Genomic DNA, 14,319 nt, shown 5'->3' on the forward strand with positions numbered 1-14,319 from the left:
CCAGACTGTATCCCTTCAAAGCAGATGACGTTAAACACCTGGAGAATATTCCTGTGGTAGACGCAGCAGTGATACGACTGGCCAAGCACGTTACTCTGCCACTGGCCGATTCAGTGTCCTTCAAGGATGGTCTTGATAGGAGGATGGATCAAGACCTCAAAAGAATCTACGGTCTTGCTGGTACAGCATGCAAACCTGCTTTGGCCTTGGCAGCTTTATCCAAAGCAATGGAGGCCTGGACGGAGAATGTGGACTCTTTCCTTAAGGGTGTCTCTGAAGAACTGGCCAGAAGTTCTGCCACGTCAGAACTTAAACTAGCAGTTGCCTTTCTGGGGGAGGCATCCGTCGATTTAATTCGCCTATTGGCAAGAATTATGCTGTCCTCTGTTACAGCCAAAAGGGCCTTGTGGTTGCGCCCCTGGGTCGCTGACCCATCGTCCAAACAAAATTGGTGTAAGATTCCCTTTGAGGGATCATCCTTGTTTGGCAACAAGCTGGATGACGCCATTGCTAAGGCTACAGGTGGTAAATCGGGTTTTCTCCCCCAGGATAGGCGTCAGTCCGGTAAGAAGAAACCACAAGGTATAGCCCGGACCGCACTAGAGAAGCTCGCGCCTACAGACCTGGCGGAAACTTCAGAAGAAACTGGGGTAGAGGTCGTGCATCTTTTCGCAAACCAGCTTTTTCTAACCAAGCGTCAAGTGGACGTGATCAGGCGAAGTCCTTTTGAAACAACGCCCACCCAGGCGGATCGGGTGGGAGCTCGTCTGCTCCTCTTTCGGCACGTTTGGGCGGCCTTGATCACGGACTTTTGGGTCATCAAGACAATAACATCAGGCCACGCATGGTCGTTCTCCAACATTCCTCTTCCCAGGTTCATTTCCACCCTTCTCCCAAGATCAGCGGAACAGAAACAGGTTCTTCTAACTTATGTGGATCTACTCAAATCCCAAGGAGCAGTACTATGCGTCCCAAAGGACGAACAGTTTCATGGAGTATACTCCCCCCTCTTCTTGGTGCAGAAGAAAAGCGGTGCTTGGCGTCCAGTCATAGATTTGACCTATCTAAACAAATTTATAAAACACAGAAGGTTCAAGATGGAAACTCTGTCGACAATCCAGCAAGCCATACAGCCAGGCGACTGGATGATCTCGATAGATTTGAAGGACGCTTATTTCCACGTTCCAGTGGCAATCAAGCTACAGAAATATCTCAGGTTCCACGTGGGACAAGAACACCTTCAATTCGTGTGCCTACCCTTTGGGCTGACAACCTCACCGCGAGTCTTCACCAAAATCCTGTTGGCAGTGGTGGCCTTTATCAGACTGAAAAAGATAAGGCTTTATCATTATAAAACAAGGGGGGAACTAATGCGCAAACCAGCCTAACCCGGGAAAAAATATATATAGTGGTACAAATAAATTAAAAGTTACAATCAAGAATAACTATGAAACCACTGTGTAAGCACATTAAGCTGGAATTGTGTACCTCTTCTTTTCTCTTACACCAGATATGTTGCCATATTTTGTACTGTCCTTTTTTCGAAAATAAAAAAACTGTTATTTGAAAAAAAAAAGTTACAATCAAGCAGCAGCCACAACTAATAGTGCTCACGCACTGACAGCATATGATAGACAGGGGGATGTAGTGGCGCTTGCAAATACTAAAAACCGACAATAATTTAAAACAATAAAATATTCTAAACAATGATTCCTAAAGTATGAGAGTGAGTCCGTCCTCTACTGGGGTAAAAATGTGTAACACTCGAGGTCTATGCCCAAAGAATACCATCCAACATCAATAATTAGATGTGGAAGGAACTGCGAGTGAATAAATAATGAAATCCAATGGATAAAAGTGCCTGACTGGCCGCACAGTGTACATGGGATAATAATCCTTTTTTAAAAAATATGTGTCATAAATCCTTAAAGTGCTTGATGAAAAACAAGTGCAAAGTGCTAATAATTAAAACAATAATAGCAGTGAATGAAAGCTCCAGCTCTCCTGGAAAATAGTGGTTAATTACTAATTAGCAAACACATGCAGGAAAAAGCAAGAACTGAAAAGAAGTCCAAAAATGCAAGTGTCCTAAAAACCTAAACGGTTAAATCATAAAACTGTTGTTTTTCTGTGCAATGAAAAAGATATAATAATATAATAATAAAATAAAAAATAAAATAAAAAAATAAAAAAATCATAAATAATAGTCCAAAAACAGATAGTACAATATCACTGCAGGATTAGTGATAGTGAATAAAACTATATCCAGTGCACAATCAAGTGATAATGAAATATTAAAAATAAAGTCCAAAGTGCAAAGTGCATCTGTGCTCCATTCAACAATTCAGATGATCAGTGGTTAATTCAGTGAAGACTTGTTACATTGTGCTCATTCAATGAAGACTTGTTACATTGTGCTCATATGTCTGTGAATCAAACCAGCCCGATTTTCCTCAGTGTGGGGATTATTTTTACCAGCCTTTGGACTTTGGACTTTATTTTTAATATTTCATTATCACTTGATTGTGCACTGGATATAGTTTTATTCACTATCACTAATCCTGCAGTGATATTGTACTATCTGTTTTTGGACTATTATTTATGATTTTTTTATTTTTTTATTTTATTTTTTATTTTATTATTATATTATTATATCTTTTTCATTGCACAGAAAAACAACAGTTTTATGATTTAACCGTTTAGGTTTTTAGGACACTTGCATTTTTGGACTTCTTTTCAGTTGTTGCTTTTTCCTGCATGTGTTTGCTAATTAGTAATTAACCACTATTTTCCAGGAGAGCTGGAGCTTTCATTCACTGCTATTATTGTTTTAATTATTAGCACTTTGCACTTGTTTTTCATCAAGCACTTTAAGGATTTATGACACATATTTTTTAAAAAAGGATTATTATCCCATGTACACTGTGCGGCCAGTCAGGCACTTTTATCCATTGGATTTCATTATTTATTCACTCGCAGTTCCTTCCACATCTAATTATTGATGTTGGATTGTATTCTTTGGGCATAGACCTCGAGTGTTACACATTTTTACCCCAGTAGAGGACGGACTCACTCTCATACTTTAGGAATCATTGTTTAGAATATTTTATTGTTTTAAATTATTGTCGGTTTTTAGTATTTGCAAGCGCCACTACATCCCCCTGTCTATCAAAGGCTTTATCATTATCTAGACGACCTCCTTGTCCTAGCTCAGGACAAGACTCAGCTCTTAGCACAAAGAGATCAAGTAATCTCGATCCTGTCCGAATTCGGTTGGCTCCTGAACCTAACGAAAAGCCATTTGGAACCAACTCAACGCCTAGTATATCTGGGGGCCCAGTTCGACACAGTGAAGAAAACCATCTCTCTTCCGACGGAAAAGATCCCTGTGGTTCAGGAGAGGATTTCTCGGGCGCTAGACACCCGCCATCTGAAGGCGTTTCAATGTCTAAGGATCATAGGAACAATGGTTTCCACAACCCCCATGGTGAAATGGGCATTGTGGAGACTACGTCCCTTCCAGTCCGGCTTCCTCAGGCAGTGGAAGTCAGGCAACAAGAATCAGCAGATTCGCATCTCAACTTCCATGAGGAACAGCCTCTTTTGGTGGCTTCAGCCAAAAAACCTACGGAATTGCCATTCTATCGCCCCGGTCTCCTGGGTCACAGTGACGACCGATGCCAGTGGCTACGGCTGGGGGGCCCTGTGTGGTACAAACATGGCACAAGGCAGATGGGATGATCGCCTCCGCAATCCGGGATCGAACATCCTAGAGCTTCGAGCAGCCTGGTGTGCCCTCCAGTCCTTCTCCCAACTCCTGAAGGGAGAGTCGGTACTGTTGAGGATGGACAATACCACAGCAGTGTCCTATGTCAAGAGGCAAGGAGGGACACGGAGTTCGTCTCTTCTACGGGAAGTCGAACCCATCATGAAGTGGGCACAGGAAAACCTGGTCAACCTGACAGCAGTCTTTATTCCCGGAGTACAGAACTCCCAGGCAGACTTTCTTTCACGCACTCAGGTGGATATCAACGAGTGGTCTCTCCACATCCAAACATTCCAATGGATCTTGTCTCTGGGAGTCAGTCCCCAAGTAGATCTTTTCGCTTCACAGCACAATACCAAGATGGAGAAGTTCTACTCGAGAGGTCATTGCAGTCAGGCGATCGGGACGGATGCCTTGACGGATCGGTGGAGTTTCCAGAGAGCATATGCTTTTCCCCCGATCCCAGTAATACTGAGATTTCTACAGAGACTTCAAGCAGAAGAGGTCGAGGTGACGCTAGTGGCTCCCTACTGGCCGAACAGGCCATGGTTCCCTCTCCTGGTCCAACTGAGCTATCGGGACCCAGTACCTCTACCAGTCAGACCGGACCTTCTCTCTCAGGGTTCACTCCTACACCCCTGTCCGGCTCTGATGAAACTGACGGTCTGGTTCTTGAGAGGGAGAGGCTGGAATCCCTTGGTTGCGCCTCTGGGGTAATCTCCACGCTGATGAGCTCGAGAAGGGCAAGCACGAATAGAGTCTACGGAAGAATCTGGGCTAAATTTGTAGAATTCTCTACGGTCTCAGGCAGGTCCTTTAGGAATCAAGAAATCCAAGATGTATTGAGTTTTCTCCAAACGGGGTTAGATCTTCCCCTATCCGTAAGTTCATTGAGAGTTCAAATCTCGGCCCTATCGGCCTTCTCTGGTATTTCGTGGGCAGTACACCCACTAGTCAAACAATTTTTTCGAGGGGCATCAAGGTTGAGACCTCAAAGGAAGCCAAGATTTCCCAAGTGGGATCTCCCACTAGTCCTGGATTTTCTGAGTGGGCTCAGTACATCGGGGCCTTCCCCGTCTTCTATAAAGGACTTTTCAGCTAAAGTGGCATTTTTGGTCGCTATCACCTCGGCCAAAAGAGTTTCGGAGATCGGGTCCCTTGGTCACAAAGAGCCATTCCTTACCTTCTTCCCGGATCGAGTGGTTTTGATACCCATGCTGGGTTCAAATCCGAAGGTTTCTTCTGTCTTTCATGAGAATCAAGAAGTTGTCCTTCCTACCTTCAGGTCTTCGGATTCCAATGAGACTCACCCTCTAGACATGGGCAAAATCCTTTCTGAATACATCCAGATGACGTCCCCCTTTAGACGTTCCGATCATTTGTTTATCCTGCACTCAGGCAGTAACAAGGAGAAAAAGGCTTCTGCCAGAACAATCGCGGCCTGGATCGTTCAGACAATTCAGCAGGCTTATAGGGCGAAGGGCTTGGCTCCTCCGCAAGCGGTGACAGCTCACTCTACCAGAGGGATGGCAGCCTCCTGGGCGGCAGCTCGTCACGTGGCTCCAGATGTCATCTGCAGAGCGGCCTCTTGGTCTTCTATACATACCTTTATGTCCCATTACTGTGTTGAGCCTGCATCTCTTTCCTCTGTGAATTTAGGTTTATCAGTTTTGTCAGTTGACGGGACAAATTAAAATTTATTTTTGTTCAGCATACCCACCCGTGTGGTCTGGCTAGTTATTTCCCACACGTAGGCTGCCATGGAGTCAGTCAGGAAAAAGGAAAATTTATTATCATACTTACCGTAATTTTCCTTTCCTGATGGACTCCATGGCAGACGGAGTTCCCACCCTGAAATTATGGAGTCGGGATAGTTACGGAACACCAGTACTGGGCGGTGAGTAAACCTTTATGGGTATGGGGTCCTATCAATGGAGAGGAGGCGGGATTAACCCACACGTAGGTTGCCATGGAGTCCATCAGGAAAGGAAAATTACGGTAAGTATGATAATAAATTTTCCTTTTTTTTCACTTTAGAAATGACATTACATGCGCTACTTTACAGGCATACTATAGACACCCCCAGGTACAAAATTTTTAAGCAATATTTCACTTTTATTGTTTCACTTTAAGCATTATTAAAATCACTGCTTCCTGAAAAAACTTCAGTTTTTAAAACTTTTTTTTTGCATTGATACATAGCTCATGGGGCAGGACCAGGTCCCCAAACATTTTTTATGACAATGACTTGCATATTAATCTTTAAAATTAGCACTTTTGATTTCTCCCATAGACTTTTAAACGGTGTTCCGCAGCTTTTCGAATTTAGCATGGAAAAAATAGCCACTGTTTATACAATAAATCCTATTTTTTCTAAAAATCAAGTTTAGCATGTTTCAATGAAAGATGGAGAAGTAATTCATTAATAAGTTTCACGTGTCTTGTTTTTTTTTATCATTTACATGCACTTATATGTTTCATCAGCTAAAACAGTGGTCATCAACCCCATCTTCAGGGCCCACTAACAGGCCAGGTTTGCAAGATAACTGAAATACATCACAGGTGATATAATTTGCTGCTCAGTGATAGCAGTATTCAAGGTAATACATAAAACCTGGCCTGTTAGTGGGCCCTGAGGCTGGATTCACACCTATGTATTTTTAGTGCTTTTTGCATTTTTCAGATTTTCACTACAAAATGTGTTCCATAGGAAACCATGTTAAATGGACTGTAGTACAAATCTGCAAAAAGCACTAAAAATGCATAGGTGTGAATTCAGCCTGAAGACAGGGTTGATGATCACTAAGCTAAAAGACTAGATGCCAAAGAATATATAAAGTATATTATCTACAGTAGTTATAAAAATTTAAAAGGAAAGGGGATATGTGTGTGGTAGATTGTGTTGTTTTACCAAATACTTTGGAAGAATGGGCGAACATAAAGCTCTTCCCTAGCAGGGAGGAGGATCAGTGTTACAATAACAAATATTCATTCGCTGTTGTAACACACCTGGGTGGGCTCCGAGCGCATTCTCTGCGACCCGAGCCCACCTTATTTTGAATCCAATTAGAGCCTCTGGATAGGGGGAGGTGGGACCTGTGCGCCCTTAATGGATGGGACATCCCCTGCTCCTGAGTGCAGATTTATTACATATAATTTGTTCATGCACATTTATATCCATATTCCAAAGCAGCCTTTATGGGCATTAAAGGGTCACTAAAGGAAAAAAAAAATTGCCTAAAATTAATGTCTGCAAGGTAGACAGACAGAATAGTGTAATGATTCTGTTAAAAAACGAGTAAATACCTATTATATTCCTTCATCTATATCACCTCCGGCATTTTAGTTTCTGTTCTCTCATTCACTTCCTGATTTGCATCGTGTGTTAATGTAAGAACTACATTTCCCAGTATGAATTGCGGCACGCCCAGTAATTTACACTTCCTTTAAGTCTCTAACACGTAGAGAGCGTCCTGCCGCACAGATGTAGTTCCCAGGAGGGGGTGAGCACGTTACTGACCACCGCAGTAAAGCCTCCCATCACGGTGGTCAGTAAAATCAGACAAGCAGGAAGTGAACAGAACAGAGAAGAAATAGAGCAACTTCTGAGCAAAAACGAACAATGAGGAAGTGAAAAGAGGAATGTCTGCAGGTAAAGGATGCTTATTATGAAAAAAAAAAAATCCTTTACAACCCCTTTAAGAAATGGGGAGAAGCGAAATGTTGCAATTTATGTGTGTATCTGAGTAAACACAAGTATATATGCGTGAATTCATTATAGTGTCTATAATGTTATTAGAATGAATTTATGAATCTACACGCATAAATGCAAATACATTGCACACCATTACATTCTTGCTTCTGGCCACAAGATCCAACATTTATATGAATATTTAATTAGGCCTGTGTACATGAGCCCTATACAGTTGGGAAGCTCAGTTAGTTTATAATTAGGGACCACACTTAATGTATGAGATGTGCCTTAGCATGCCTTAGTATGCCAGCATCGCTTCAAAGGGTATTTGCAAACGTATGCAACAAAAAACGAATAAAATTTAAACTAATTAGAATTTTTTTTTGCTGTCTAACCTGAAAGTGTGCTGGGGATCCCCTTTGTATATATTGTCCTGCCCTTGTGCCCTTTTCCTTTTTGCTAGTTTCTACTACGTAGATCAGATTGGGTGCAGACGCACAATGGAAGTCTTCAGATACCTCTCAAGTTGCTGTCTGATGTGCTGCTGTACCTATATAGCAGAATAGCTCCCAACCGTCCCTGATTTTGAGGGACTGTGCCTCATGTGTCCCTCATTCCTCCTCATTTTGGTCTGATCTATATAGATGTATATAAAATGCACTTTTTATCTATCAAAAAGTGTTTTCCAGCACTAAACCTTTCATCCGATTTCACAATTGCTGCATTTGTAGATTCCAACAGCCAATATAAAGGAATACTAGGAGTAAAAAAAAGCACTTGTGGGTTTAACATTTGTGTACAATTCTCCTTTAAGGGGCGTGGCAAGGGGTGTGTCCTATGCCTACATACTTTTACTGATAGGTGTCCCTCATTCCCATCTCAAAAAGTTGGGAGGTATGTAGCAGCATTAAGAATGTGAGAGGTATGTCCAAGTAGCCAATCACTGTCCGCAGTCAGCAGGCTGGGGTGGAGAGAGGTCACACTTGATTACTCAAAGCTCAAATAAACTTTCAGTTTAAATCAGCTAAATATATTCCAGGTGATGCAAAACAAAAAGGTTTTCAAAGTCTTGCAAGCCATTTTCTTTAGAAATCAGCTACAGCCAGAGTAGAAAATCCAGTATTCTGCAAGCATGCTTTAGAGAGGAACTCTTGCTCTTTGTGGAAGCACTGGTCTCTCCGCAGAGGTCTGACATGCTGATACTGCCACCAGGGAACTTAAACTTGATTGTAAAGGAAAATAAAAAATAAAATAACAAACATATCTATACTTACCTGCTCTGAGCAATGGAATTGCACCTCCTCTATTCGCCCCCCCCCTCTGGCGCTCCTGGCCCCTCCCCTCTGTCCAGTGCCCCCATGGAATACGCATCCCATGCGGGACCCGCCCCTACCCCTGCTCACTTGTCACAGACTTTGATTGACAGCACTGGGAGCCAATGGCTCCAGGTGCCCCAGCAAAGCTAGCGAGACCCCCAGAAGTGAGGGGAGAGAAGATCTATAGAGGTGCACGTTGCTGGATCGAATTAGGGCTCAGGTAAGTAAAAGGGGGGGTGGGGGGTGGATGCTGACACCTATTTTTTTTTTTACCTTAATGCAAGGTATGCATTAAGGTAAAAAAAAAATTAGGCTTTACAACCACTTTAAGCTTTACTGAGTGCAGATCTATAGGTCTGACTCAGCAAAGGGTGTGCTGGATCTCTGCAGAGAGACCACTGCTTCCATGCAGAGCAAGGGTCTTACTCTACTGCTGATGACAGGGGCAGGAACTTTAGCTATTTTCAATAGTTATCACTGCTTAGTCATAGTCACTATTGCCTATTAGTTACCCGTATATTGTCACAATTGGCTGTCTTCTGCACACGTATTGTAGTAATTGACCATTTGCTCCCTGTATATTGTAACAGTTGACTGCTTCCCATTTGCCCTTTGGGCACAATTATTGTCCGGATTTCCATTTTTTACAATGTGAAATCACCGCTGTTTAGAGGATCATTTTGTTATAATTTAGTTCCCTGCAGGTTTGTCATTATCAAAGCAAGCAAGCTTATCATTATGTTTCACCATGGTGTACTATATGTGCCACTATTAAATCCTTAAATTTGATTTCATTTAGCATGTCATTAACCACTTCAATACCACGCACTTATACCTCCTTCCTGCCCAAGCCAATTTTCAGCTTTCTGCGCTGTCGCTGTTTTAATGATAATTGTGCAGTCATGCTACACTGTACCCAAACAGAATTCTGATCATTTTGTTCCCACAAATAGAGATTCCTTTTGGTGGGATTTGATCACCTCTGCGGTTTTTATTTTTTACTAAACAAATAAAAAAAGACCGGAAAAAAAAAGGGTTTCTTTTGTTTCTGTTATAAAATTTTGTAAATAAGTAAGTTTTCTCCTTCACTGATGGGCACTGATAAGGCGGCACTGATAAGGCAGCACCGATGAGGTGGCACTGATGTGCACTGACGATGGGCACTGGTAAGCGGTACTGATATGCAGCACTGATGGGCATTGATAGGCAGCACTGATGGGCACTCATGGGTGGCACTGGTGGGCACTGATAGGCGACACTGATGGGCACTGAAAGGCTGAAGTGATGGGTACTTATGGGTGGCACTGCTGGGCACTGATGGGAACTGATCGACACTGAAAAATGGCATTGATAGGCATCCCTGGTGGCACTGGTTATCATTGTGGATGGGCAGTTTGGCAGCTGCCTGGGCACATATTGGCATTTCCCTGGTGGTCTAGGGGGGCATACCTGGTGGTCCTGGCGGCATCCTGGTGGTCCTGGGCGGGCATCCGAGGGGGAGCTGCGCTGATAAACAATCAGCACAGACCCCCCTGTCAGGAGAGCAGCCAATTGGCTTTCATCTACTCGCGTCTGTCAGACGCGAGTGAGGAAAAGCCGATCCACCGCTCTTCCTGTTTACATCGTGATCAGCGTGATTGGACACGGCTGATCATGTGGTAAAGAGCCTTCGTCAGACTGACACACCGCACCACAGATCTCTGCGATGCACTCCCCCACGGGCCCGCCGCGGCTGCTATCCTGCTGAACGTCATATGACATCCAGTCAGGATAGCTGAACCACCGCCCGGCCATTATTTTGCTATAGGCCGGGTGGAAAGTGGTTAGTGTTCTCAGATTTGACATGCAGATATTTCCCATTTTATTTGCCACTGTGCAACAATATGCCTTGAAAAAGTATTCACACCCCTTGAAATTTTCTACATTTTGTCATGTTACAACCAAAAAATGTAAATGTATTCTATGGGGATTGTATGTGATAGACCAACACAAAGGGGCACAAAATTGTGAAGTGGAAGGAAAATTATAAATAGTTTTAATTTTTTTTTTATAAATAAATATCTGAAAAGTGTGGTGTGCATTTGTATTCAGCCTCCCTGAGTCAATACTTTGTAGAACCACCTTTTGCCACTCTTCCATAAAGGCCAGATTTGTGGAGTGCATGACTAATATTTGTCCTGTGGACAGAATCTCCCACCTGAGCTCCTCCAGAGTTACCATGGGCCTTTTGGCTGCTTCTCTGATGAATGATCTCCTTGCCCGGCCTGTCAGTTTAGGTGGACGGCCATGTCTTGGTAGGTTTGCAGGTGTGCCATACTCTTTACATTTTCAGATGATGGAATGTACAGTGCCCTGAGAGATGTTCAAAGCTTGGGATATCTTTTTTTTATAACCTAACCCTGCTTTAAACTTTTTCACAACTTTATTACTGACCTGTCTGGTGTGTTTCTTTCCCTTCATGATGCTGTTTGTTCACTAAGGTTCTCTAACAAACCTCTGAGGGCTTCACAGAACAGCTGTATTTATACTGAGAATAAATTACACATAGGTGGACACTATTTACTAATTAGGTGACTTCTGAAGGCAATTGGTTCCACTAGATTTTAGTTAGGGGGTATCAGAGTAAAGGGGGCTGAATACAAATGCACGCCACATTTTTCAGATTTTTTTTTTGTAAAAAAATTGAAAAAAACATATATAACATTTTCCTTCTACTTCACAATTATGTGCCACTTTGTGTTGGTCTATCACATAAAATCCCAATAAAATAAATTTACGTTTTTGGTTGTAACGTGACAAAATGTAGAAATATTCAAGGCAAATTAATAATTTTTCAAGGCACCATTAAAACCTATAATTTTACTTTTTTATCAATAAAACATTCTGAGAAAGAAATTTTATTTTTCTGACCTTTATTAATATTTAATTAATTTCATAATTACTACTGAAAATAATGTTGGTGTGTGTGTAGGGGGAGGTGTTAAAAACAAAAACATGCCCTTGGTGTAAACCAGGGGTGCCCAACCTTTTGTAGAGCGACTTAAGCGACTTGGTAACCAGTTGCGGGCCACAATGAGCGGAGCGTGTGGATGGCATGTGCGTGTCTGCTCTGCATATGACACAGCCCACGATACTTTTTAGCGGATCGTATTGGAGATAGAACACAAGTCGGTTTATGTCTGCCACTACTTAGAGGTTAATAGAGGGTCCAATTGGTCAGACTGTCGGACTGACCATAGTAAAAGGGCCCATGGCTGCTTTCACACTGCTGCGCTGTGATTTACCCGCAATGCAGTGTACCTATGGCTTTCCTGCACTTTGCAATAGACTTCTATTATATTCTTCAGGTTTGGTGCACTTTCAGAAAGCTCACCAAAACTGGCAGGTAATAACAGAAATCTATGGCTCAGTGCAGGTAACCAGCAGGTAAACTGCTCTGCACCTGTGGATCAGTTTGAAATCAGCCCAGTAACCACTGCAGAACAGATATGCCCATATATACACTGTGATTATAGTAATAAAATTACCTTTAATAACCAGGGCCGATCCTAGGGTCACAGGCGCCTGGGTGCAGAAATATTTCTGGAGCCTTCACATGGGCGTGGTCATTTTACTAACTCCTCCCCTTTCCAATTGTTTCTATGACAATGACTCAACCACAGATATGCTCCCCTACGAAATCTTCATTAACCTGGGATCCTTACTGTACATGATCTCTTAACAATAAACAAAATACAGGAAGAGAAGCAGAGTACTTGTGTATTGGGACCTGGAGGGGGGTCTCTCTGATGGACACAGAGAGGGCTTTTGTTAGAGAGTCTGTTAGAACGAGCCCCCAGACATACTACAGACATGATACAAGAGACAGTCAGAGACTGCAGGCATGGTACAGAATACAATCAGAGACTGTAGACACAGTACAGGAGATGATCAGAGACTGCAGACATAGTACAGGGGATGGTCAGAGACTGCAGACATAGTAAAGGAGATGGTCAGAGACCGCAGACATAGTACAGGAGATGGTCATAGACTGCAGACATAGTAAAGGAGATGGTCAGAGACCGCAGACATAGTACAGGAGATGGTCAGAGACTGCAGACATAGTACAGGAGATGGGCAGGGGCTGTGTATCCTATGCAATTTATCATGCCATAAAACATCTAGAGCAGGGGCAGCCCAGAGCACACGTAAAGGGATGCTGGGGATGCCATCCCCAGCACACAGCAAACTGAACACTGTGACTCACCTCGGTTCTCTCTGTGCAGCCCAAGATAGAGATGGGAGGGGGAGGCATTCCAACTGGAGTTGGTGGAGACGGTGCGGGATCCAAGACTCCCAGAGGAATTCATTCCTGCACATCAGCACTCCTCTGAAAACTAGAACCCTCATGTCAGGAAGAGGAGCAGCCCCTCCCCCGAGCACTTCCAGGCTGGACGGGCTGCCCTATGCTCACACACCTATGCTCAGAACACTAGTTCTGGACAGACACAAACAAGGAGAGAAGGAGGGAAGGAGGGAGGGGAGAACTTTGGCGCCCCCACAACTGCAGGCGCCTGGGTGCAAAGCACCCTGTGCACCCTGCCTAGGATCGGCCCTGTTAATAACAGTATTCTATCCTATTCTATTCCATCCCAGAGCAGGAGGTCGCAGGCCACATCAGAGGGCTCAGCGGGTAACATGTGGCCTGGTATAAACTATGCTAGATACAACACCGTGAGACAAGGTGCTTTGACTAAATGCAAGATATCCAATTAGGGTTTACATCTACTTATTTCTTGCAAAATAATTTGCAAATACTTCCACTAAATAATTATGGGTGCAGTCAGTACCCCTGTGTTGCTGGAAATTACAGGTTCTGAGAAATGTATCACCATCCTCCTAAAATTATTTCAACGGACACTGCTGTTTACCAGATTTTTTTAAGCTTGTTATGCATAATACAATGTATGTTCTTTGAGAACAGTATGAGGCTTATTATCACTTGATTATAAAATTAAATACTTTTTCCAATTTGAATGCTTCTACTTCATAAATACTAAGTTTATCATCATATCCCCATGCCTGCCTCAATAACAGAAATGTGCCAAACATAATTATGTGTGGACTTCTTATCAAATATTGCAGCCTTAAATATCAGACTAATGGAATAAGGCAAAGAGCAAAACAAATCAGAATTCATCTTTCAGAGATCTGAACTTAGCAAATGGAAATCGGGTTGCTGTGAATTGCAGCACTTTGCACTTCCTTACGGGTTAAATCTGAAACCTGTATATATTAACTGGTAGAACGTCCCCTTGGACACCCCATGGTATTATTTGAGCCCACTATCGCCTCTCCCCCGCCTAAAAATTAACTGTATATTCAACAATTAAATTAATAAAACCGAAAACATAAGAAGGTGGAAAACTTTTGGTCGTGGCCCGTTATTGAGGTTTAATCTTTTTGCTGCCATCAACGTGGCTTATGACGGTGGCAGTGGTGGCTTTACCCAAACCGCTACATGCAAACTGTAAGATTTTTCTTGGATGTGGTCACCTCCACTG

The 14,319-nt window shown here is 42.9% G+C and overlaps 1 protein-coding gene across 1 annotated transcript; it reads left to right on the top strand.

Moving 5' to 3' along the window:
- The first annotated feature begins 810 nt into the window (after positions 1 to 810).
- LOC120928357 lies at positions 811 to 3,741 on the top strand. The gene is made up of 2 exons (XM_040339455.1): positions 811 to 1,339; positions 3,175 to 3,741. Exons 1-2 carry the CDS (start codon positions 845 to 847, stop codon positions 3,739 to 3,741), a joined length of 1,062 nt encoding a protein of 353 aa, XP_040195389.1. The 5' UTR covers positions 811 to 844.
- Positions 3,742 to 14,319: the final 10,578 nt, after the last annotated feature.

Source organism: Rana temporaria, chromosome 2 (genome assembly GCF_905171775.1).
Source record: "Rana temporaria chromosome 2, aRanTem1.1, whole genome shotgun sequence".
NCBI classification, from domain to species: Eukaryota; Metazoa; Chordata; class Amphibia; order Anura; family Ranidae; genus Rana; species Rana temporaria.

Coding starts and splice junctions, on each gene's coding strand:
- LOC120928357 (XM_040339455.1), top strand. CDS start 845: ATGGTCGTTCTCCAACATTCCTCTTCCCAGGTTCATTTCCACCCTTCT. Junction 1,340..3,174: donor ATCAGACTGAAAAAGATAAG/GCTTTATCATTA, acceptor TGTCTATCAAAG/GCTTTATCATTATCTAGACG.